We start from the raw sequence: 25,343 nt of genomic DNA, 5'->3' as shown, positions 1-25,343 counted from the left end.
TGGATTCCTAGCCACTCCCTCCAGAAAAGATGACTTGAGTGTAAGTTAGGTTGGGGGTAGGGGTTGGCACAGAGCCACCCCAGACATAGGCTGATGCCCAGCTGTTTTCCAAAATATATTTGCAAATGGAGAAAGTGGGTGTGGAGAAAGGACACTCTTACCCCCACCCCAGGGTCCCACCCCTCTCCACAACACCCGCTCTCCCGGAGTCCTTATTTCATCTTAAAAAAAAAAAGTCAAAACAAAACAAGAAAAGCACTCTGTACAAGGACTGATCTGGCGCCTTTGCTGCTCCCGTCTTCCAGGGCGCAGAGCTAGGTCTCAGGGACAGTCTCTGAATGGGCAGCTCTTGCTTAAGACTCTTCCTTAGAGCCTCCTCCCCTTCAAGGCCCAGCTTCCCCATGTCCTTCAATGTCAAAGATCTGGAATAAGTGAGCTGCTCCCTCAAGTGAGGAGACTGGCTGTGGCATCCATGGGACCGAAGAATTGGCTGGGCAGGGCTCCAACGTCGCTCAAGACTCCCCAGTGCTGTCCCCTCGACCAACCAGGCTGAGCCCCTCTCTGGGATTTGGAGGAGGAAGGTTGATTCCCAGTGCAGCAGGATGCCCTGGATCCAGGGCCAAGGGCCCATTTCCTGCCTCACCCCAACTTGGGCCAGAAGTAAGGCCTTCCCCACTCCCTGAGGGTTCCGCAGGGCCTCGGCAGACTTGGGACTTCTGGCTCACACTGGCACATCCAGGCCCAGGTACTCAGGGTTCTCTGCTGTAGGGGTCCCTTCAAAGGTGCTGGGTGGAGAGCCCCGCTCTGATGGGTCCTGGTCCCAGTAATAGAGGTTGTCAAAGGCTGGACTGAAGGCTGGAGGAGGGTGGGGCTGAGGGGCAGCCCTGCCCCGGGGTACCAAGTACTCAGGGTTCTCCACAGCACTCCCAAAGGCAAAAACGTCTTTGACAACCCCATTCTTGCCAGGGGAGAGAGTCTTGGGGGACAGAGTCTTGGGCCTTTCCAGAGTGGCACCGGCAGGTCGAGAAGGAGGCAGAGGGCCTTCTAGGGGCGAGGGAGGCTGCGGCCAAACCTCCGGCTGGTTCACGTATTCTGAAAGGGCAAGGCGAGGAGGGGAGGCTTGTTAGGGGAAGGAACCCATGAGTCCCTGTTGCTACCACTGCCCCCCACAGTCCCAACTTCCTCCCGCACTTCCCTCCCAATCTCTCAGGTTGGGCCTGGATTCCATACCAGGCTGGGGGCTGCAGGTCAGGGGGGCAACATAGCCATCAGTCTCTGGGGCCAGGGGTGCAGTAGGGTCCTCGCTGTACCGCTGTAGAGGGCTGGGGTCCTGTGGGGGAAGGCTCTGCAGCCCCTTGGCTGCCCCCATTCCCAAGTCGCCATCAAACACGTCAGAGCCAGCCCCCTCTGAGGGTGCCCGTGGAGACTTGGGGGGCTCCTCCTCGGAGGGCTCCAGTCCCATTGTCAGCTCACCACCGCCACTCTGGAGACGAGAGGGGTTGTGATGGGGTTATTCATGGATCTGGGATGGAGACTCCAAGGGAAGTGACAAGGTCATGGGAGATAAACAGGTCACCACTGGGGTTTGAAACAGTCACCGTGGAGAGAAAGAGGTCAAGGGCTGGAAGGCAGTAGGAGTCCTCAGGAATGGTGGGGTCTCCATGAGAGGTGATGAGGGGTGACATAGGAGAAAGGGACCCTAGTTCGTGGGGGAGGTAAGTACACCCACCCACCACGGTGTGACCGAGCGCACTGACCCTCGTGGACGAGCTGCGGTGCCTGCGGTGGGCCAGGCCCCCAGCACCTGGGGCAGGGTCGGGGCAGAAGAACCCCTGCTGGGGCACCAGGTACTCCTCAGCATCCACCAGGTCCCCCATGTCATCATCTTCCAGCAGCGAGCGGTAGAAGGTGCTGTCCAGTGGGCTGGCGGGGCCCAAGTCTTCATTCTGGGGAGGAGGGAGACAGCGTGGTGGCCTCTCCCCGGCCCCACGCACAGCCTCCCCGGGAAGGCTCAGGGAGGACAAGGTCTGACAGATCCCCCAGCAAGAGCTGGGCTCGGAGGCCTGGGACTGGAATCCTCTCCCTTCCCACCCTCTGTGGGTGAATGCTCTTTACTCACAGGCAGGGACTGAGGGGAAAGGCCCAGTACCTGGATGACCACGAAGCGCTGGGGGTCCCTGGCCATGCGGGAGAATTCGGCCACCAACTCCCGGAACCGTGGTCGACATTCAGAGTCTATCATCCAACCTGGGAGCAGCACGGAGCTCGGCATCTCAGTTCTGGCTGCAGCCTGTGTGCGGCCCAGCCCCACTCCCTCCCTCTCCAGTCTGATCTAGACACCCCCCCTCTTAGAGCCTGAGCCCTCGGGTGGTAGAGAAGAGGTCTCAGACTCAGGTCCTGAACTAGATCCTCTGAGAATCTCTACTAGTTTCCCCTTTCTATGTTGCATGTAAGTCTCTAACTAGCTGGTCTTCTAGAGCTCCTCTGGCCTGGTACTGTAAAAGAGAAGTGGGACCCTTCCAAGGGCTCCTTTAACCATACTAGGGACCCTGCACTTGGTCCCCTCCCATCCCCCTTGGAGGCCCCTCCACCCAGGACCTCTCATCCCTCCTCCAGGCAGCTGGCACAGCTCAGCCACGCACATTTGACCATGATCATGTAGACGTCAATGGTGCAGATGGGGGGCTGGGGCAGCCGTTCCCCCTTTTCCAGCAGGTCAGGGATCTCCCGGGCTGGGATCCCATCGTAAGGTTTGGCCCCAAAAGTCATCAATTCCCACACAGTCACACCTGGGGCAGAGATGGAGGTAGGGTTAGCGGTGGGGGGGGCAGGAGGGCCTTTTAGTGCATAAGCCCCAGAGGCTTTACCCAAGAGCCTGGCACCATGGGGGAAAGAAGGGAGGGGGGTACTGCCAAGGGGCAGAAGCCACCAAGCCTTTCCCTAGTCTCATCAAAGTGCATAGACCCTGGCAGCCCCCTTCTTCCCACCCACATTCATGCTAAGATGTCTCCATTCATTCTCCCATTGCTTCTCTCTTCCTCCCTCCGTGCCCTCCACCCCTGGGCCACGGATCCTTGCCCACCTCTCCTCCCAACCCTCCCGGCCACACACCATAGCTCCACACGTCACTCTGGTGGGTGAACCGCCGGCGGAGAATGGACTCCAGCGCCATCCACTTGATGGGCACCTGGGAGAGCAAAGAAGTTCTCAAACTAGGTGTGGTGGGGACATGGCTATTCTTAGAGTTTTCCCTGGGGCCAGACCCCACCCCACCTTGCCTCACTCTGCTCCCTCCTCTAACCTTGCCCCCATCCGCGTGGTACTCGGTCTCGTCAATGTCCAGCAACCGAGCCAGCCCAAAGTCTGTTATCTTGACATGGTTGGGACTCTTGACCAGCACGTTCCGGGCAGCCAGGTCCCTGTGCACCAGCCGAACGTCCTCCAAGTAGCTCATCCCCTGTGATCAGAGGCATCGCTGTGGACCCCACTTTGGCTTTGTATTCTCCGAAGAAACCTCCCCATCCTGGCCCTGTATGGAGAGAGAGGCTTGCCCTCAAAGACACCCGCAGAGTCCAGGCCCTCTAAGTGCGTACCTTAGCGATCTGCACACACCAGTTCAGCAGGTCCTGGGAGCCCAGGCGCCCACGGTGCTCTCGGACGTGGTCTAGGAGGCAGCCATAGGGCATAAGCTGTGTCACCAGCTGCACCGTGGATGTCAGGCAGATGCCCAAAAGGCGGGACACATATGGGGAGCCCACGCCAGCCATCACATATGCTTCCTGGTGGCAAAGATACACACTGAGAGGGGGTGGGAGACCACAGCCCCCCAACAACCACACACCCCTCTTGAGGGCCGAGGCATCACTGGGGACCCTCAGTCAATCCAGCCCCATCTGTCACAAACCAGAACCGTGGCCCATAGGCAGGAGGTTAAGAGTCGAGGTTTGGATGACCACAACATGTTTCCCCAAACCCCAGTGAAGAGAGAGAGACCAGAGCCCAGACCTGCAGCCTGGGGTTCCCTCATGTACTCCCGGCTGGAGAGGGTGGAGGGGCTTACGTCCAAGATTTCTTTGTTGGCTTTGGGAGATGTGTTTTCCCTCAACACTTTAATGGCCACTGGGATCTTCACATTTTCCCCATCAGGGATCCAGATGCCCTGCGCAGAGAGAGGAGGATGTGAGAAGAAAGAGGGCACACCAGATCCAACCTGCAGTCATCCAGAAGGTCTGTACTTGTGCTCCCAATGCCCTCTCCACCCTGGAGCCAACCCCACTATTTAAATCCCGCCCTCCACTCCCTTTCCCCTTGTTCCAGCCTCCTACCAAACAGCACCCCTCCACCACCCTGCTCTCCGCTCTCCTGGCCACACCCCCACACACAGCCGCTGGGACCACCCACCTCTGGGACCGCCCCCTCAGAACTTTGGCTCCACCCCTGACCTTGTAGACGGTGCCAAAGGCTCCGGATCCAAGCACTTTCACCTTCCTCAGTTCTGTCTCTTTCAGGATCCGCATCTGAGCCTGGTTGGGCATGGCTCCGCTAGGCGTCAGCGGCTCCACCAGCTGGGGTGAGGGGGGTGGCGCGTCAGTGACAGAGGCTGGACCGCAGACCCCAAGCCAACAGGGAGGCCCTCAGACAGCCTCACCTCGGTTTCCTGCAGCAGCCTCCGCATCGTGTACTTGCGGATCTTCTGCCGCCTTCGCTTGATTAGGATGCCGAGGACCAGCCCCACAAGCACGGCCAGCAGAATGCCCACCACAGCGGCAATAATGGACGTCACAGGGCTGAGGGCGGACGCCAAGGATAGTGTTAGGGAGTGAGGAACAGGCTGGGCCATGCAGGGATGATGGAGGGGCATTCTTCAAGGAGGGGTGAAGGAGATGCAGGTCACTAGTGTTTAGTAAGTAAGTCGGGGGGCACCAGGGAGGCTCAGGTCATGGTCTCAGGGTCCTGGGACCAAGCCCCCTACCAGGCTCCAAGCTCAGTGTCAGGAATCAATTTGTTCCTCTACCTCTCTCCTGCTCATTCTCTCTCTCAAATAAATGAAAATCTTTTTAAAAGGCTGGGGAGGGGGCGGGGGGGCCCTGGGTGGCTCAGTGGGTTAAGCCTCTGCCTTCGGCTCAGGTCATGATCTCAGGGTCCTGGGATCAAGCCCTGCATCAGGCTCTCTGCTCAGCAGGAGCCTGCTTCCCTCTCTCTCTCTGTCTGCCTGCCTCTCTGCCTACTTGTGATCTGTCAAATAAAAACCTTTAAAAAATAGATAAAAAATAAAAATAAAAAAGGGGGGGGTAGTTGGAAGGATGACCCATGGACTCCATCCTCTCTTTCTCCCTTGGGTCCAACTGCCTTGGAGTGGTGGACACTTCTAGCCCTCTTTACCCCCATCTCCAAACTATGTGCCTGCCCATGGCTCTAGCCTAGGACTCTGAAACTTCCTGACAAAAATCACCAGGGAGCTGGTTAATGTGCCCAAGTCTGGAGCCCCACTCCCGGCAACTCTGACTGTGGTATGGGGCGAGGCCCAGGAATGCACACCCAGTGATTCTGGTGTTTGAGCCAAATTTTTCACCCATAGGTCATGATTTTCCACACCCCCCAGCCTTGGTGCATTCCATTACTTCTGCCTGGACCACCATTTCTCCATAGGGTCATCGTTCCAGCCTCAGCTCATCCTGGGACAGATGAAGCTCCTGGGGGTTGACCCCCACCATCGCCATGCATGCCCCCCTCCCTTGCTTGGCCAAAGCCTGGCACACCACAGACCTCTCGTCAACGCTTATTTCATGGACAAACAATTGCTGAGGACACACTCCGATCTGTTTTTGTCCCCAGAGTCTTTCCCAAAGCTTTCCGCCCCCCCCGCAAAAAAAGAGTCTTTCCCAAAGCTCCCCACTGCCCAGAAATCAAGTCCAACCCTGTGGCCCAGTAGTGATGGAGGGTCTATGCCCTAACCCGACTCAACTTCATCCCTTCCTCCCTTCTCTGTGCTCACTCAGTGGCCCACCACACCAGAACCTTCGAACTGAACACATCCTAGATGTTCCTGGCCCCTCCCCCACCGTGACACCTGATTGCCTTCTGCCTAATGCAAGTGACCTACCTGCCCCTGCTTCAAGGCCTGGCTCGAATGCCACCTCCTCCTTGAAGCCTCCCACCGCCCGGTTAAGACTTCATCATCCACTCTGGGGCAGCTACACTCTCTTCTCAATCTACCTTTTATCCCAGGGGGTTGAATGCTGCCTGTGTCCCTTACGAGACATCTAGCTACTCAAGGGTAAGGAGATAGTGGCGGGGTCTTCGCCATCTTTTCCTGTTCCCCGCCCCCTAGGTATCCTAAGGAGGTCCTCTATCCACTCGTTGAAACAAACTGAAAGGAGAATCAACAGTGGGAGACTAGGCTAGGAAGGGACAGGTGTCAAGTCAGGAGACCCCCCCCGCCCCACCACAGCAGCAACCACCCACAGACTGGTAGGGGGTTGAGGGGCAGCATAGGGCGTGTCCCGGGGACTGGGCTGACCTGGCTCTCTGCTCGGCGGGGCAGCCCCTCTCGTCCAGATCTGCACAGCTGCAGGAGAGACAGTCCCATCAGCCAGGCTGGACACCACCTCCTGGGCTCACTCCAGCCTCACAACCATCCTGGGATGGCAGTGGCTGGGCAATTAACCCATTTGACAAAGGCAAAAACTGGACTCAAGGTCACCAGTGCTGTTCCTACCACCCCACAAGGAGATTCCTTCTCCGGCCTTGAACTCGAATTTCCTGGTGCCCTCCACCTCCCTGGAATTGGGAGGGTAGGAATTGAGGGGCACCCAAAGGAGCATCAAGTCCAAAAGTACGACCACTTCTTCTGCAAAAGATTGCCAGGGGAGTAAACTGGCCCAACTTCTGCAGGGGACGGTTTGGCGACACCTAGGAAATCCTGTTTGTGACCCAGTGGTTCCACTTCTCGGGATAGACCCTAAATATGCCCACACCTGTACACCAGGGGGCACGTGCAAGATGCTCACCGGTACACGGAGCTCAAGTGTAATAAACTACAATAGAAAGAAAAAGAAAAGAGCGAGCAAGAAAAAGAAAAAAAAAAAACAATAAATACTACTACATCTGTGCTGCAGATGTAGTAGTTAAAAAAAAATGGGGGGTAGACCTGTGTGCATTCACACGAAAGGACCCCAAGATACATAAACTGGGGGGCGGGGGCAGGAGGGAAGCAAAGTACAGAACAGTGTACAGAGCATGACCCCGTTTGCATTAACAGATGTGTGCACACAAACCTGACGGTGTAGCGGAGGAACTATATGAAACTGCGGTTCCTTGACCATTTCTGACCTACAAAAACAGCACTCTTACAGGACTCAACTACTATAAATGTAATATATGTTTACGTGAATGTGTAGGGAAAAGCCTGGAAGGATGACAAACTGGAGTGAATCTGATGGTTCTTCCCGGGGGAGTGGAACAAAATGGCACGTTTGCTTTGCAGTATTTGTACTTTTATATTGCTGAACATGTTCAATGTAAGGATGTATTCATGGGTCTCACGTGTAACTAAAGAACTAAATGAAAAAAAAAATAGAATAGGGTAAATCACCATGTTAGGACATGGAAAAACACTGCAAGATTCTGTTAAATGAAAAAAAAAGCAGGGGCGCCTGGGTGGCTCAATCAGTTAAGCATCTGCCTTTGGCTCACATCATGATCCCAGGGTCCTGGGATCAAGCCCCGCATCGGGCTCTCTGCTGGACAGGGAGCCTGCTTCTCCCTCTCCCTCTCCCTCTGTCCTTTTTCATGTGCTCTCTCAAAAATAAAATAAATAAAAATCTTAAAAAAAAAAAAAAAAAGAAAAGAAAGCAATTTGCAAACAATATGTATGGTCTATGATCCCATTTTAGTAAAAAATAGTATGTTAGAACGTGCACAGATAAAAACAGTAAGAGAATAATAATGTATATTAACAGTTTATCTATTATAATAACATGTTAGAATGTGAATAGATAAAAACAACTAAGAGTAATTATATATATTCAAACTCATTTAACATGGTATAATAATAATTATGTTAGCATGTGCACAGGTAAAAACTGGAGAAAAAATATTACAAATTATTAACAGTGGGGATACAACTGCCAACATTCACTTATATTTCATGCTTTCATTAAAAAAAAATTTTTTTAAAGATTTTATTCATTTATTTGACAGACAGAGATCACAAGTAGGCAGAGAGGCAGGCAGAGAGAGAGGAAGGGAAGCAGGCTCCCGCTGAGCAGAGAGCCTGATGCGGGGCTTGATCCTAGGACTCCTGGATCATGACCTGAGCCGAAGGCAGAGGCTTTAACCCACTGAGCCACCCAGGCATGCCTCATTAAAAAATTTTTAACAGAGGCCCCCGGGTGGCTCAGTCAGTTAAACATCTGCCTTCAGCTCAGGTCACGATCCCAGGGTCCTGGGATCGAGCCCCACATCGCATTCCTAGATCAGCAGGGAATCTCCTTCTCCCTCTGCCTCTCCCACCTGCTAGTACTCTCCTCTCTGTCTCTCTCTCTCAAATGAGTAAATAAAATCTTTAAAAAATACCTTTTTTTATAAGTGTTACTTTGGGGATTAGAAAAGAACAAAACAAACTAAGAGTCTCAGGATAAGCAAAGGCAGAGTTATTCCCCTTTTACAATAAGAGCCCCAGAAAGTCTCCTGGGATAAAGTGCTCCTTCCTGCAGAAAGGGCCTCAGACTCACGAGTGGGTGCAGTTGATGGGGCACGGCTGGCACGTGCCCTCCTCATCGGCGAACTTCCAAATTGGCATGAAGGAGAGGTCGGGTTTCACGCCACTGGGGCAGCGAGCCACGCAGAAGGGAGTGTCCTTGTAGTGGGCGCAGGCCACACACTGGTCAGCTTCCTGGGAGGGGAGAAAGGATTTGTAGGGGGCTGGCACCAACACCTCCCAGGGCAGCAGGACCTGGCCCATGTGTCCCCTTCACGCTTCCCACTCAACAGCATGTGCTCCCCCCCACCCCCCGCCGCGCTCCTGGGACAGCCCAGACCTGCTGCAGACCTGCTGGGTCACCCGCCCCAGGTCCCAGGCTTCAGCCCCATAGGAGAGCCTATTACTAAGATAAAACAGCAAGTAACAGTAACTAATATGTAGCAAATCCTTCTAGTGCTTGAGCAGGGCACCAAGCCCTATTTTAAATTCATGCTTACTACTTTCCAGGGAGGTAGCTCCTCAAGTGATACTCATTTTACAAATGAAAAAACCAAGGCTGGAAGCAGGGCCTGGATTCAAATCCAGATAGTCTCATGCCTAAGCACATAGGTCTGACTGCCATGGCACAACCACAGCCAAGCACATGGGCCTCCCTGGGCCCCCTACGAGGTCCGAAGGGTCACGGGGTCTGCCACACAACTCCTGCAGTCCCCAGTGTCCCCAGCGTCCTCCACCCTCCCCTCATCCAGGTCTGAATTCCGAGCCCTCTCCTGGGACAGTTGAGCAGACTTGGCCTTGTTTCCCTCCTATCTTCGCTTCCCTCCCCCTCTAGCTCAAGCCCACTGGCAACTCACCGACCCAAAGCAGGTCACTGAGCCGTTCTGCGGCCGACACTCGGAGTGGCACGGGAGACAGTACCTGTCCTTCACATACTCCCGGGGTAGCCTGACAGAGGGGGTGGCTGATGAGGGGGGTGTCTGGAAGGAGCCCCTGTGCCCTCTCCCTGGCCGCCCCCCTGCCCCGCCCCGCATACCCCTGCAGTACTCGGCATTCCTCCACGCACTCCTGGCCCCGAAGGAACTGGCTGCAGTTGACGCACTGGGTGGGCCCCGGACCCCAGCAGTGCCCATGGGCGCACAGCGGGTAGCAGGCCAGGCCCTCGCCCACTGCAGTGAGGAGGAAGGGGTCAGAGGGGACGCTCAAGGGAGGTTCCAGGTCCAAGTGACCCAGGGGAGGAGGTTGGGGGTGGTGGCCGTGACCCGGAGTGATGGGTACAAGTGCTGGGCAATGCAGGGGAGGGTGAGGGGACACAAAGAGCGGAGTTTCCAGGACCAGAGAGGAAAGGCAGGGACACCAAGGCGGTGTGGCAGGACCCAGCCAGAAGCCATGCCCAGGGGTCAAGCCAGCCAGAGACGGTCAGGAATGGTGCGGCAGGGACAGGCAATCTGCACGAGCCCGAGATTGCTGCTGCTAGGCTCCCCTCCACCCGCTGGGGCACCCCTAGGTGCTGGTAGACGGGGAGCGCGCGGTGCCAGGCTCCCTGTCTTACCACACTCGGCCTCTGGCCGGTTGGCGCTGTGGAGCAGGGCCTGGTGTGGGTTCCGGAAGAGCTGATCCCAGGGCACCGTGTGTATGAAGCACAGGTGGGCGTTGCGGTGGATGAGGGCCAGCCCGCTGCCCAGTTCCCGCAGCGAGCGCAGCCCCAGCGAGCTGATGCCCAGCCCTTGCAGGGTCAGTGAGTAGGCGCCGCTGTGGGAGGACGGTTTGGCTGTACCACCGACCCTCCCTTGTCGGTAAGGGCTGCCCTCACCTCCCTCCCGTCCCCAGCACACTCAGCAAACTTCCGTGGAAGCTTTACTGCTGGAGTCCCCCGGGGAACGGGAGTGCCCACCACACCCACAGCCTCTCCTCGGGGCCCTGCTTCCCCGGTGCTCACTCATGCAGAACTCGTCCCCGGATGACTCGCAGGTTCTGGAAGACACTGAGGTCAGGCAGGCTGTCTGGCCATGCTGAGATGTACAGGTAACCTGCAGGCACAGGGGGAGGCTAGGGGTGTGGGGACAGGAGGAGGACCCCCAACCCCATCCGAGCAGCATGCTGAGAGGCAAAGCCCACCTGTGATCTCCTCCAGAGCCTCAAACACTCTGAGCTGCTCAGGCTGGAGGGGGGCAGTGTTGGAGGCTGGGTCTCTAGAAGGAGGATTAGGAGAGGAATCAGCACAGCCAGGAAGCGGGTGGGCATGACCCCCGGAGTTGGCCCAGCCCCCCCTCCCCTACCCCCCTCCATTAATGACTTCACTTAAGCCCTCTGCCCATCAAGCCCGGCTGTTTTCATCCCAAGTTTCAAAGCCCGGGCCCTAGTTTGGCAGGGTCTGTCAAAACAGTATTTATATGCTTTGATCTAGAAATCCTACTTCTAGGAATGTGGCCTAGACAGACATTGGCTCCTGTTCCAGAGACACGTACAGCACAGAACTGTTTGTAAGAGCCAAAACTGAAAACGACCTAAATACCCATCAGGAAATAGGGGAGCTGTTAAATATAAACCCCATCCACCCTGACTAGAGACGAAAACTAACATTTAAGAGCACTTAAAAAAAAAAAAAAAAGGCACTTAGTATCTGTCAGGTACCGTCCTAACAGCACGTGAATATTACTAACTCATTCACACGTTATAACCACCTTGTGAGGGTGGGGTATCCTTGCCCCCATTTTACAGATGAGAACATGAAGGTACAACAGACGAGTGATATGACCAGACCATGGGAGAGCCAGGTTCCAAACCCAGGCCACCTGGCTCCTCAGCCCCGGCTCTCGCCTGCGCCTGGTCCCCAGGTGTTGAAAGCATGAGGCAGCCCGACACGAAGGGCCACGGTCAACTCTCCAGAGCAAGAGGCAGACAAGGCCCACAGTGAGCTCCCACTTTAAGTCAACCTCCTCAACAAAATTACTACAACTATGTTTCTCTGCGTGTGTCCACAGATGGAGAACTGGTCTAGGAGAACCCACGCAAGCTGTCAGCAGTGGTTTCCTCTGGAACAGGGAATAGAGCTGCAGGAAGGGTTAAAGGGAATTTTTTTTCCTCTTTTTTTAACACATACTCTTAAGGAAGTCTCATTCATATGCAATAAAATGCACAATTTTAATGTTCGCTTGGAGAAGTTCCAACAAGTACACTCACTCATGTTTCCACGACCCCAACTGATACACGGAATGCTGCCATCACCCCAGAAATTTCTCTCCTGTCCCTTTTCCAGCAACCCCTCAACCCTGGGGACGACCACTGTTCTGATTTCTATTATCACAGGGCGGTTCTGAGTATTCTAGAGCCTCACGTGAAGGGAATCGTGCCATGGGGCCTCTCTCTTGTCTGGCTTATTTTGCGAGACATAAGGGTCCTGAGGTCTGTCCATGCTGTCGAATCTACCAGTATGTACTTTTGTCTCTTTTTATCACTGAGAATTCCAGTGTTTAGATATACCACCATCTATTAACTCCTTCACCTTCTGAGAGCCATTTGCATTATTCCCAGCTGGGGGCTGTATGAATAAAGCCACTACAAACTCAAGGAGAATTTTACTTTGAATGGCTGGACGGCCATACAAGTGCATGTTTGCGGACAACACGTCACTGATGAGAACAAGCCTCCCCCCCCACCACCACCACCCAGTCCCTGCACCCTCTGGCCTCCCACCTCTGTCTCGCAGCATCTCCCAGAGAGGCTGCCACTTCTGGGGGCTCAGGATTTGGTGACCGTCCTCAGACCACTGGGCCTGCCCTGCACTTCGCAGATCCTTACCCCTCAAAGCTTTCTGGCAGAAACGCCAGGCTCCCAAAGATCTTCTTGCAGCCGGCAAACTCTTGGATGTTGGCGCTGGTGACTGCCCTCACCTCCCGCAGGTGCTCCATGCCCAGGCCATAGCACACTGTGAGGAGGGGCAGGGGTGAGGGGGGGGGCCATCCTGGCCCCCACACGGAGCATCAGGGCCTCCACCTGCGGGGCCCCGCCCACAGTCTGCACCCCACCCCCTGGCCCTGGGACCACATACCCCCTCACACATTGACAGGAGATATAGGGGAACGTGTGGGGCTGATGCACGGAGGGCCAGGACAGAGGCAGTGGAAGGAAAGGACTGGGTCCCAGGAGGGTCTAAAGAGCATCGGGATGGCGGGCAACACCGAGCTGGGTGTGCAGAGGGACAGGAAGGGCAGCCTGGCTCAGGGTGTGGCCAGCGGTCACCTCGGGCACAGGGCTTGCTGCATTTCTCACACCGCTGCGTTCCGTCCTCAGCTGTCACCTCTTGGTTGTTCAGGGGACAGACCAGGGTGCAGGATCCCACATCCGTTGACAGGTAATTGTCTGAGGAGAGGGAGACCGTGGGTCCGGGTGCCCTGGCCCTTCATGCCGCACCATGAGCAATGTCCCCGTGCCCACAGAGTACACAGGATCGACCAATGCTGAAATGCCCTTACTATGTGTCTGTGCACTTGACCTTCATTTATGCCTCACAGCAACCCTATGTGATGGGCACTTAAGTAGACTCCCCTTTTGCCAAGAGGGAACCAAAGCAGTTTTATGTAAATTACTCAAGGTCTTCGTGCTATATTAAGTGGAGAAGCCAGGACTTGAGCACAGTCCGGCTCTGCATTCACTCTGACCTACCAGGGGGAGGGCACAGCCAGGACCCAAGAGCCCACTCCTGTCGCCCACGATGGGAAGAAAGAGGGCCCTACGTCCAAGGTCAGTCCCTGAATGCACATCAATAAATAGGGAAGCTGTTAAAAGAAACTCGGACCAATCTAGACTACTGAATAAAAATCAGCAGTTAGGAGTGCTTAGTATGTGCCAGGCCCTGTTATAAGAGCTTTACAAATATTAACTTATTCAGGGGCGCCAGGTGGCTCAGTAGGTTAAGCGTCCAACTCTTCATTTCTGCTCAGGTCATGATCTCTGGGTCCTGAGATCAGCCCTCATTAGGCTCTGCACTCAATAAGGAATCTGCTTGAGATTCTCTCCCTCTGCCCCTCCCCCTGCAATCTCTCTCTCTAAAAATAAATAAATGAATCTTTTAAAAATATAAGAACTGGGGTGCCTGGGTGGCTCAGTGGATTAAAGCCTCTGCCTTCAGCTCAGGTCATGATCCCAGGGTACTGGGATCAAGGCCCACATCAGGCTCTCTGCTCAGCAGGGAGCCTGCTTCCCTTCCTCTCTCTGCCTGCCTCTCTGCCTACTTGTAATCTCTCTGTGTCAAATAAATAAGTAAATAAATAATCTTTAAAAAAAAAATATATATATATATATAAGAACTGGGAGCCTGGGTGGCTCAGTGGGTTGGGCCTCTGCCTTCGGCTCGGGTCGTGATCTCAGGGTCCTGGGATCAGGCCCCACATCAGGCTCTCTGCTCAGCAGGGAGCCTGCTTCCCCCTCCCCCTCTTCCTGCCTCTCTGCCTACTCGTGATCTCTCTTGCTGTCAAATAAATTAATAAAAATAAAATCTTTTTAAAAAATAATAAAAATATAAGAACTCATTCAAACGTTATAACCACCTTACAACGGTGGGGCTATCATTCCCATTTCACAGATGAGAACACAAAGGTACAGCGGGCAGGTCACATGACTAGAATATGGGAGAGCTAGGTTTCAAACCCAGGCGTCCCGGCTCCTCAGCCTGGGCTCTTGGTTGCACCTGAGCTCCCACTTCCGTAAACCAGCAAACCAGCCCCCCTCCAAGCAAAATTACGAAATGACATTTCTCCCTGGCACTCACAGGGACAGGCAGTCACACAGCTGGCTCCGAAGGTGTACCGGCCCTCGGGGTTGGGCATGGATTCGAAGGTGTCTGTGTTGTAGGTGACCAGGGCTGGACAGTGCAGCTCACAGATGCCACTGTGGTTGAAGTGAAGGCAGGCCTGGGGGGGTGGGGAGGGTGGACAAGAGGGACAGGCAGCTGGTGGTCACTGGGCTGCTCTTCCCTGGTGTTCAAGGGGCAACAAGGCCGCAGCCGGTGGGGCGCCCCTTGCCTTGCGCCCACCCTGGGCCCCCATGGGCACGTACCAGGCAGTCCGAGTGCTTGGGGCCCGTGCAGCCAGCCGCACACTGCTCGTGGCAGCAGTCCGTGGGTTTCGGGCCCTTGCAGCGGGCACAGCCGCCAGCACAGACGGTTCGCGTCACTGTCAGACAAGGGGCAGGATGAGGCCTGGGCAGTTCCCCGCCGGGCACCAAACCCTCCCCAGCATCACGACCTCCCATTCCAGGGAAGACACTGAGGCCTGGTAGCCCCCGCCCCGCCCCATGTCCCCTTTCCTCCACTCAGCCCCCTGCCCCCCAGATTCTGGGCCTAAGACTCACAGCTCTGACAGTCCCCGGAACTTGCTCCCCAGCAGTGGGGGTCTTTACAAGCTGGAGAACACGGTTGGCCTAGGGAGAGAAACAGAGAGACAGAGATCAGAAGATAAAATACACAACAAGGGAAAGACTCGGCAGGAACCAAGGACCCAAGGCGCACTCTAAAAGCAGAGGGAGGCAGGACAGAGTTGCCACAGAGATGAAGAGACACGGAGAGACGGTAGGAAGGGAATGGGGCAGAACGAGGAAATGGGCAGTGTTAGCGCAGGGCTTGGATGGTGGGTACAAGCCAGGAGTCTGGGGTCTCCAGGCTGCCCGAGAAAGAGCGGAAGTGGCAGGGAGGGAGGAGCATGGCTTACAGGCCCGAGAGCGGTTGGTGTCTATCAGCGTGAGGGCCAGCTGGTTGTTCTTGTGGAAGATGTCCTTCCACAGGATCGTGTCCTGGTGGCAGAGCTGTGGGTTCCGCTGAATCAAGACCCCGCCTTTCAGGATCTCTGCAGGGTGAGCGATAATGAGCACCTTCCTTTCCTGCTGGCCACCTTCTGCCTTCCCGTGGGGCCCTCCTGGCTTCTTTAGAGGGGAGCAGGCCTCTTAAACCCGCCCCACAGAAAAGATACCAGCATCTTCTAGCTCTACCAGCCCCACCCCCACCCCTGCTCCGCATACACATGAACAACCTGAGATCCAGGGAGGGGTGGGCTGTCCATGACCTGGTCCAGATGTCCACGTCACTCTCTCCTATCCTCCCACCTCTACCCCCTGGGCACACTGGATCATGGTTAGGAGAGACTCTGGAGCCTAAAAACCAGCCACATCACTAACTAGCTATGTAACCTTGAGCAAGTCACCCATCCACTATAAACCTTTCTGTTTTCTCATCTGTAAAAAGAGCCTAATATTGATGCTTCCTTACAAGATAGCACCAAGATGGGATCCTGTGTGCAAAATAACCAGCCACAGAGTCTGGGATACTGTCAGCTCCAAGGCTGCCACATACAGTTACACAGGTTGTTCACTGCACGTGAGTACTTGGATAAGAAGTAGAGAAACCCCAGCCTGTATCCTCATTACCAAACTGTGCAGGCTCATACAGGCCGTGACTTCCCGGAAGAAGGGAAACCTTTTCCTGATCTTCACCAAGGCACCTTCCTTAGCACTACCTGCATCCATCCTGAAGGGATTCGAGTTCTAATTCACCCACAGCCTCCCATGGCTAGCAGTAGCCCCCGCCAGCTCCCAACATCAAGGAGAAGGTGTTGGTGACAGTGATGACCACCTGTGAGGCTTCGAAGCTGCAGCTCCCGCAGCCCTTCTGGGGCAGCCCCTGCCACAGAGGGGCCCCCCTCGGGCGGATCTCCATTGTCCAGCACGGCCAGGGCATAGTGGTCCTCAAAGAGCTGGGTGCCCCGCACGATTCGGAGCCTCTGCAGCGGGACCTGTCTCACTTGGCTGTGAGCGATGAGCACGTAGCCCTGCACCTCCTGGATATCCTAGGAGGGAAGAGGGTCACGGGGCTGAGGCAGGCCTGGGCCCTGGAACACTATCAGCCCCCAAGAGCCCCTCAGAGTTACCAAGGGCTTGGGATCTGGGGCCAAGCCCCCCTCCACTGAGAAGTCCAGTTCTCTCAGGCATAAAGACCAAGGCCCCTCTCCACCTCCCCAAGTCAGATTCTCGTAGGGTCAAGACGGTGGGTGGAGCACTTTTGAACTGAGAGCAAGTGTCCCACCTGCTCTGTATCTCAGCTTCCTCGGCCATGAAAGGAAAAGACCTGCGTGAGAGGATGTCTGTGATTTGATCCCGCATCACGCACATGGCCCCAATCCAGGTCACAGTGGCCACAACCCAGCAGGCTGGTTCCCGCTCTCTCCCCTGTTCGTGACGCTTTCACACACATTTCCCATTTGATAGTTTCCCAGAGGGGAGTCTACGCCTCTTACTGCTTCCAAAGCCAAGGACCAAGACCACACTTGCATAGCTTGTCAGTAGCTGAACAGAGACCTAGAACCCACATCTCCCAGCTGCCTGCTTGCCACTCTAGGCAGGGCAGGGACAGTGGCTGGGGCAGGGGGACAGGGGGAAGGGATCATGCTGGCAAGAGAGCAAAAAAATTTAGCACAGAAGCGAGTCCATTCCACCCCAAGATGTCTGTGGCCTGCCATGTCATAGAGAGGGAATCAACCAGTCTTGCAGCAGAAGAGACAGGGGGCAGACATCAGAAAGGACTTCCCAGTTAAGGAACCGCAACGAGAGCGGAAACAGACGGCACCCTCTTCTTCCAGCCACTTATTGGCATAGGGCTCCGCTCAGCTGGAAGCAGGGCCTGGCTGGGTCACCCAGGGGCCTCACCTGCAGGAAGGACAGGCTGGCATTGGCAGGCAGATAGGTGAGCTCCAGGTTACCCTGCACCACTTGACAGGCCTGGTAGAGGTGGCGGAGCATATCCAGGTGGGTCTCAGGACTGGCTGGGAGCCGCAGCTTCATGTCTGTGCCGGTGCACACTGGCAGGAGGGAGGGCACGGGTCAGAAGGCGCTGCCCGGGGGCTTCTGCAGCCTGGCCCCTCCTCCACACCCACCCCCCCGAGTCGTGCCATCTCAGACGGTGAGAAAGTACAAGCAAAGGACCCCTCTTCCCCATGTCCCTTGCACCTGCAGGAGGCACAACTGCAAAAGAAGGTTTGCAATTTTGGGAAGAGGAGGGAAATCCAAGGAGAGACCCCTTCTAACGTGTCCCATCCAGAGGGGGCCTCCACTGTGCCAGGCCTGGGGAGCCTGCCTGCCTGATCCAGGGTGTTGGCTGGCAAAGAAAGCCTCCCTTTGTCCCAAAGGCCCGACCCATGGCCAAGGGGTAAAAATCCCCCTGGAGAGGCCATGATGAATCATGCATCTTCTGGGTACCCCCTGCCCCTCTCCCAAGCAAACAAACTCAGGGCACTTTCCGCACCCCATTCCAATACCACCCACATGCCAACCTCTTGGCAAGGGATATCCACCCCCACAATGCCACCCAGGAAGTCGGGTAGAGTCACAGCTGGGGCATGGGGACCCCTAGGGGCCTGGTCACTGCAGGGACCTCTGGAATTCCCCCAGCCAAAAAAAGGAGTATCAGACCCCCAACAATGGGCATCCGGACCCAGGCCACAGACCTTGGGCCTGGACGATGCCTCCTCTGACGGCTCCCGTGCTGGCACTTCACCCTTGCCACCTCCTCAGGGCAAGGCTCCAGAACCAGCTGGCAGAGTCTATGCCACGAAACGCCTGCCGCAAGGGCACTACGTCAGCCCTGCCTACCTGCCCGGTGCCAGCACCAGTCAAGGGGCATCGAGCCGAACTGCCTCCCCAGCCCCCCTGGGCCCCCCACAGGGTGTCCCTGAGCCCGGAAGGGCCTACGAAGCCCAGGAATCTAGAAGGAAAGCCACCCCTGGTGAGGGGCTACTGTGGACAACCGCTGGCTACGTGCCTGCCAGCAGGGGGGAGAGTAAAGTGCCCAGTTGAACTCGTTTTTCTGCTCTGGTGAGAAGATGAATCACCTAGCTCGTCTTGCCCAGGAGGGTGTGCCGGGGTTGGGGGCGAGGTGGGCGGAGGGCACCCCCAGAGACACAGCCCACAGGTGCCTGAGCCGCCTCAATTCCTGTGGGCCGCCACCCCACCTCTCCCAGCCTACAGGGGACAGTGGTGGCGGACTCCAAGGTCTGACAGCAGGGCTCCTGCTCTCCCAGCAACGTGGAGCCTGAAGTCCAGTCCTGGGGACCTGGGTGTAACAAAAGATCCCTCTGCCTCCCAAAAGCTGGGAAGAGGCTGGTGGGGCAAGCCCCTGGGGTTCCCGCCTGGGCCTGTGGGCCATGAGCCGACAGTCTACCAGTAAAAGCCAGTGTGATCTCTTCTCCCACCCCTGGGACAGAGAGGGAAGGAAGCAGAAGAAGGAGGAAGGGGAGGGCCCAGAAATAGAACTCAAGGGTCCCTCCCTCCAGACTCCCAAGAGAAACAGGAGCTGGGGATGGCAGAACAGGCCCAAAATAACGCCCGCTTCGAGGACCTCCCGCGGCCTCAGCAGCCTCAGCTGCTCTGTAGGCACAGCTGTCTTTAGGCCCAGACCCCAAAGCTCTGGCCCAAGCCCGGGACAGGGACAAACAGAGCTGGGGCAGAGGCTGTCTCCACCCCCTGAGGCCCTCTGCCACCTCTAAGGGACACCAGCTGTGGCAACCAGGCAATAGGAAAACATCAACAATGGGAACACCCAGGACAGGGACATTAACTGAGCACCTACTGTATGCGGGCAGGCCCTCTGGGAGGAGTTTCATAACGACCTCCAGAGGCTGGGACTACAAACTCTATCTCCCGAAGAAAGCTGAGGCAGACAGGGCTAATTCTCCTGAGATCATCAAGCTTATAAGCAACAAAGGCAGGATTTGAACTTGAGTCTGACTTTAGATCCTACATTCTTCACTGGACACGGACAAATTCCCCCCCAATGCCCGATGCAAAGGGAAAGATACACCAATTCAGTTGATGCCACTGATAAACACGATAGGCTCTGGGCAGGAAAGGGGGGCTGGGCTGAACTGAGTACCAAAGAGTGGTAGCCCCGCCCCGCTAGTGAGTTTGTTTGTGGCTGATTTGAGTCTAAGATTCTTTAAGTATTTGCAACAGGTGGTAAAATTGGTACGGAGACCTACTCTCTCCCAGGGAGCTGGAGGCTGGTGGGCAAATTCCCCCACCAAGCTGACATGAAGCCAAGAAGGGCCTCTTGTCACCTCCCCTACCTCTCTGACTCCTTCCCCTTCACCAGGAAGCTCAGCCCCTCCCACCCCCACTCCCCTTCTCCTCACCAATCTCCTCCTCTCCAGTCCTCACCAGTCCCCATATCCACCCAGCCTTCACTGACTTTCTGGAGGAGGCGGTGGGAAGTCCTGTTCTACAGAGGGGCTCTGTGTCTCCAGGACACCTGACCTTCAGGAGCCCCGATCTCCAGCTCTCTGGTGCAGCACAATAAGGCAGGTCCAGCCCAACACCAGGTAAGAGTTTGCTGGATGGACGACGGATGGATGGATGGGTGGATGGAAGGAAGGAAGGAAGGAATCCAATCAAGAACTTCCAAACCAAAAGGATCAGTTGAAGCAGTAGTGTCCAGCCCTCTGCTCAAAGGCCGTTCAGGGTCCTTCATATCCCCTCTGGCTGGACCTCAGTGTCAAGGTTCGGTCTGCACTGTGGGGATGCTCTCAAGAGGGTTCTTTCCTCCCCACCACACTTCAGCCCCAGATGCTTCTCTTGCTCACCAGCAAGAGATACTTCCTTTGGTTTCCATGACACTACCTGCACACCCAAAGCTCACCTCCCCCAGACCCAAAGGGTAAAAGCCCATTCTACAGATGCCCAGAACTCACCCACCACATACACCTGGTGTATCAAAGCTGGTATCAGACTAGGGCCTGGGCTCAGGGTCATTAAACCAGAACTCTAGCTGGGCTGCTCGTGTGTGACCCTGAGCAAGTCCCTAGACCTCTGGGGCAGAGTCCACATCAGGTTCATCTCTAGGCTCAGCAGTGCCTGTGACTTTGCAGGCACTCTCAATGAATATTTAGTGACCTGAACTTGGCTGTAAGGATGGGATAATAAAACAATAACAACTCTTACTCTCTGCAGAGAAGTTAAATGAGAGTTAAATGAGATAATGAATCAAAAAGCAGTCTGTAAACACAACAAGGCTTTGTAAACAGAACTGTGTAAACAACACAAACATTGGCTATCATAATTCTCCCACTCCTGGAGAGCACACACCCCTCGTGCCCAGGGGTGGGGAAGAAAGGTGGCCCCAGCAGGAGATGGAGGTCTTCCCACGGGCAGAGACAGTGTGGTGGTGGGGATCTCTTTCCAGACCATTTCAGCACTCAGGGGTACGCACAACTACCTGGGCCTTCCTCCAGCCCCCCCCCCAACCCCCTACTGGCTCCTCATGCTTCCACTCCAGCTGTCCCATAACCCTGCAGGCCCCCCTGGCTTTTGCCCTGTCCCTGCTCTCAGCCCCTCGCCATGCCTGGGGGGCGCGAGAGGAAGGCAGGCATGGGCAGGACAGGGAGGGAGAGGACCTCGGTGGGGCCCAGCTAACTCCCCTTTCTATAGCCTAGATAAAGGACGTCTTCGCCAGAATTACAGAGTAGCACCTCTACCCCAGTCTGGCTACCGGACGGCCCCTGAGGCTTTACTCACCCCATTCCTGTGGAATAGGATAAAACTTCACCCAACTCTTAATGCTTCCTCATTAGACATTATTATTGGGTCTAGACATGTTTGGGTCTCTCAGAAGCCATGGATAAGTCACTTCACTTTTTTTGAACCGTGTGCACCCACTTCATGGGATTGTTGCAGAGATGAAATGAAACCACCCGTGGAAAAGAACCTGGCACACAGGTAGCGCACTGCACTTTTTCTTTTTTTTTTTTTTAATTTAAGGCAAGAGAAGTTCATATAGCAGGAGTATGGGTAATTCCAAACCAAGAGAAAATAAAAGGTGCCTTTGTATTTGGTTGCCCTGTATTTTCCCTTTTTCCATTTCATTCTAGCTTTTCATTGTTTTTTTTTTTTTTCTCCTTGAGTACCTTAAAATGTAGTTACTTTCCCCCAAGTATAGTAAAAAGGAAGTTGTTGGAAGAATCGTTTGGGAATTAAAAATACGAGCTCTGCAAGATAAGAAGTATGTGTTTACTACACTTGACAAAACTTTGACCTCTAAGAATGGATCCTACAGGCACCTGAATGGCTCAGTCAGTCAAGTGCCCCCTCACGTGGGGGGGCGGGGGGGTGTGGCACTCAGCGGGGCGTCTGCTTGAGAGTCTCTCTCTCTCTCTCCCTCTGCCCCTCCCTCCCCCCCCTTTCTCAGAAATAAATAAGTAATTTAGGAATGGACCCTGGCAAAATCCTGACCCTCCGGTCCTCTCCATCTCCTTTCCTTCAAACTCCTGCCCTAGCCCTCAGCCCTGCCACACAACAGGGACACTGGAGGCAGCTGGGCACAGTGCTGCTGCCGCCACCATTTTCTGCCCGACACGCCCAACATCTGTCTTTGCACCCAGCAGCGCAGATGGAGGGGTGAGATCGACCTGAGGAGGCCCCAGTTGTCCGTGGGAGAACCGAGCCCTCAGATCGGCAGCAACCCAGGCCACCCCCACGTGCTCAACGCACAGGCCCAGGGGAGGGAGGCAGCAGCTCGGTCTGACCACGCAGCCCAGCCTCACCCATCCCAGCAGAAGGTCAGGGCTGAAGACACCCGCCTGGGAAACAGGGAGAAGGACGGGCTCCCAGGAAAGCGGAGCCTCCTTCCTGAGAGAGAAGGTGTGGGGCCACCTCCCCTTGTTTACAGCAGATCTGGCCCAGCACTGTGAGGGCAGAGTTCAGCTAAGTCCCCAAGCCAGCAGGGAGACTACTGTTTGGCAACACAAAAGCCCAGACACACAAACACACAGGCCACATAACCCAGGAACACCCTGGGACAAAACCCCTCAGATAACACAGCAGTGCTCAGCGCCCCGGGGGCAACACACAGACAAGATGACACCCACCCCTTCTCCAGACTCCCTGACCAATGGAGACCACCCGCTACTCCCAGAACACTCTTATTTTGTCTCGCCTGCTGCAACCCAGGGATGCAGGGAGCAGTCTCCACCATTGTTCAAGGCTGACCGATACAGGGACTTCCAATTCGTGCTTACGGGTCACACTGTCCAGGATCCAGTCTTGGACCCACCACTTCCTTGATGCTATTTAACCTCTTTAAGCCCGGGTTTTCACCTGGAAACCGGAATACCAGCAGGTCTCCTCTTGTAGGGTCGGTCTGAGGATTTAAAGGAAGGAATGCACGCCAACCGCCATGCACCACGCCTGGCATAAGGTGTCTTTCCAGCCCACCTCAGCTTTACCTGTCAGTGCATCTAGACGGACAAAGTGGGGCAAAACCCACACAGCCCCCACCACTGCCCTTCCCCACACGCAGCATGAAGGACGACCCAGAACCGGGCTCACCCCCGTCTGGCTGGATTTCTTCAACTTTCCTTCTCCACCCCACCCCCCACAACTGCCCAGGAATCCCTCGCTTGGAACTCTGGCACTCTTGTGCCCCAGACCAGGAAACCCACCACCACCCGTCCGCGGTCCACGCTCTCCAAAAGTCACAAAGCGCACAGTCCCCGAGCTGGCCCTAAAGAAACTCGCTCCAAACAAACGTCTCCCCCTCCCCCCACCTCAGACTCCAGCGTGAGGCAAGCCTGCAGTCGGACCCGCCACCCTCTCCGGCCCGGCTCCGGCCGGACAGGTTGTTTTCCCCACCACCACCACCCCCCTCCACACCCCGATCCTGCCTGAAGCTGGAGCAACTAAACCCTACGCGCTGCGGGCAGGGGGCGGGGGCGGGGAGGGGGCAGGGGGAGGGGCAGCCGCAGGGACCCCCGAGGAATCCAGCCCAGTCCAGTCTGGAGGCGGAGGCTGCCAACTGGAAAGGCTTTGAGAAAGTTTGAAGGGGCTCCAGAAAGGGGAAAAACACACACACACATGCCCCATGCAGTACAACCCTTTGAGGGCAAACTTTCTGAACAATTTCAAAGAACTTTTCTGACAAGTTCCCAGAGCCTTGGCGGAGGCTGGAAAGCGCCAGTCTCTGGACCGGGACGTCCCTCGGGCGTCCTCGCCCCCTGCCCCACCTTCCCGGGGGCCCCCCTCCCCGCCCCCGCCGGCTGCCCGCCGCGCCGGGACCTTCCGAAACCGCCGATCGGCGAGCTCGCGTGGCCCCCCTCTGCCCCCCGCCTGCCCGGAGACTTCGGCGTGGAGCCCCGGGCTGCAGGGTCGCGTCTCCGCTGCGCGCCCTCCCCTCACCAGACCCACCTTGGGTGCCCACGACTCCGGAGGGCAGGAGGGCGAGCAGGAGCCCCCAGCGGCACCAGGCCGCCAGCTCCATGGTGCTCACTGCGGCTCCGGCCCCATGGCTCGGCTGGACCGGGCGGCGAAGGGCCGGGCGGCTGCCTGGGGTCTCTGCTCGGCTCCCGGGGCTCGACGCAGGGCACTCTCAGCTCCACAACTTCATTCTTGTACTTCCTCAAGGCAGCCCTCCTCCTCCACCTCCTCCGCCTCCCGTGATTGGGAGCGAGTGCGCTCCCGGCTCGCCCCCCCACCCCCGCCACCGCATTCCAGCGAGTCCCTGGGAGTGGCAACTCCCAGCTTCACTTTCTCCCTCGGCGCGCAGGCCTGGGGTGCGCCCCTCCCGGCGCCCGGACGCCGGGGTCGGCTGCGCACTTCTCGCGCGTTCCCATGGAGAACCCTAAAGCAGGGGACGGCGATCGCCCCACCCCCCCCGACACACCCCCCCGGGTGGGGGGAGTCCAGGGCAAATGCTTCAGCCTGCCATCCTTAACGTTCCTTGAAGTCGCAGGTTTCACTGCAGACGTTCCCGGCAAGTTCGCATCCTACTCCATCCTGTGCCTATTTAAAAAAAATATATCCAATAATGGTTCTCCCACCACATCCTCAAATCAAATTAATAGTAAAGGGGATGGGTGGGTTGTGCTTAACTCGTGGCCTCCGGGACTCCCTGGCATACCTTCTCGAATCTTTTGGGCATCTCTTCCAGGCTGAAAAGCACAGTTTTTAATACGGGGTCTACAAGTTTGGAGGAGAGTCAAATTGAGGCGCATCCAACTTAATCTTTCGAAGAACATTCCTCTGTTGGTTTTAGGGGGACACTGGGCACCCAATCCATGCAAAGTTCTTTTTCTGTCCTTTGCATTTTACTAGCGTGTCCAATTCTGCCTCCCCACTCTGCATTCCATCTGGAGCCCCAAATCCTGCTCTTAAGGCCCACTGGGGGATAGGATGGGTTGACAGAAGGAAGGTGTTGTTTCCGTTGGAAATTCCAGCCAAAAATGCATGGGACATACTTAATTAACACATTAATCGTTGTTTAGCTGAAATTCAAATTTAACGGGGCATCCTTATTTTTTACTTCCTATGTCTGGCAACTCTAGTTGGAATGCCTCCGCCAAGAGCAGAGCATGCCTGTGCTGGTCAAAAGGGGATCAGAGGCATCTAGTGAGGACTGGAGAATGAAGGACACCAGCATTTCTTAAACTGTTTTCATATTCCTAGCAGCGTTATAGGCAGGGGTGGGGGTGGGGGTTGGGATCAGAACCACCTGGGTTCAAATCTCCAGATCGGCCACATATTAGCAGTATGACCTTAGGCAAGTGACCAAGTTTGCTCACTCGTAAAACAGCATCTGGCAAACTGTCCCAGGGATTAAAGGAGACAGTGTTCA

The 25,343-nt window shown here is 55.9% G+C and overlaps 1 protein-coding gene across 1 annotated transcript; it reads right to left on the bottom strand.

Moving 5' to 3' along the window:
* Positions 1 to 102: 102 nt before the first annotated feature.
* Positions 103 to 24,216, bottom strand: ERBB2 (erb-b2 receptor tyrosine kinase 2). Its single transcript, XM_032871512.1, has 27 exons — positions 23,918 to 24,216; positions 17,396 to 17,547; positions 16,326 to 16,539; positions 15,409 to 15,543; positions 15,053 to 15,121; positions 14,759 to 14,874; positions 14,472 to 14,613; positions 12,944 to 13,063; positions 12,503 to 12,629; positions 10,820 to 10,893; positions 10,641 to 10,731; positions 10,254 to 10,453; positions 9,738 to 9,870; positions 9,559 to 9,649; positions 8,736 to 8,896; positions 6,521 to 6,568; positions 4,649 to 4,787; positions 4,443 to 4,565; positions 4,061 to 4,159; positions 3,594 to 3,779; positions 3,302 to 3,457; positions 3,112 to 3,187; positions 2,643 to 2,789; positions 2,150 to 2,247; positions 1,758 to 1,946; positions 1,231 to 1,483; positions 103 to 1,092 (listed from the first exon to the last, which is right to left on the bottom strand). Exons 1-27 carry the CDS (start codon positions 23,988 to 23,990, stop codon positions 722 to 724), a joined length of 3,783 nt encoding a protein of 1,260 aa, XP_032727403.1. The 5' UTR covers positions 23,991 to 24,216; the 3' UTR covers positions 103 to 721.
* Positions 24,217 to 25,343: the final 1,127 nt, after the last annotated feature.

Source organism: Lontra canadensis, unplaced genomic scaffold (genome assembly GCF_010015895.1).
Source record: "Lontra canadensis isolate GAN:19392208 unplaced genomic scaffold, GSC_riverotter_1.0 scaffold43, whole genome shotgun sequence".
Taxonomy (NCBI): Eukaryota; Metazoa; Chordata; class Mammalia; order Carnivora; family Mustelidae; genus Lontra; species Lontra canadensis.
Note: the sequence above shows the minus strand (reverse complement) of the source record. Positions and strands in the feature narration are given on the sequence as shown.

Excerpts from the sequence above, each read along its gene's own strand:
- ERBB2 (XM_032871512.1), bottom strand. The coding sequence starts at position 23,990 with ATGGAGCTGGCGGCCTGGTGCCGCTGGGGGCTCCTGCTCGCCCTCCTG. Across the intron at positions 16,540-17,395 it reads CCAGCCTGTCCTTCCTGCAG|GATATCCAGGAGGTGCAGGG; the intron begins GTGAGGCCCCTG and ends CTTCCCTCCTAG. Across the intron at positions 8,897-9,558 it reads CAGTGACCTGCTTTGGGTCG|GAAGCTGACCAGTGTGTGGC; the intron begins GTGAGTTGCCAG and ends CTCCCCTCCCAG.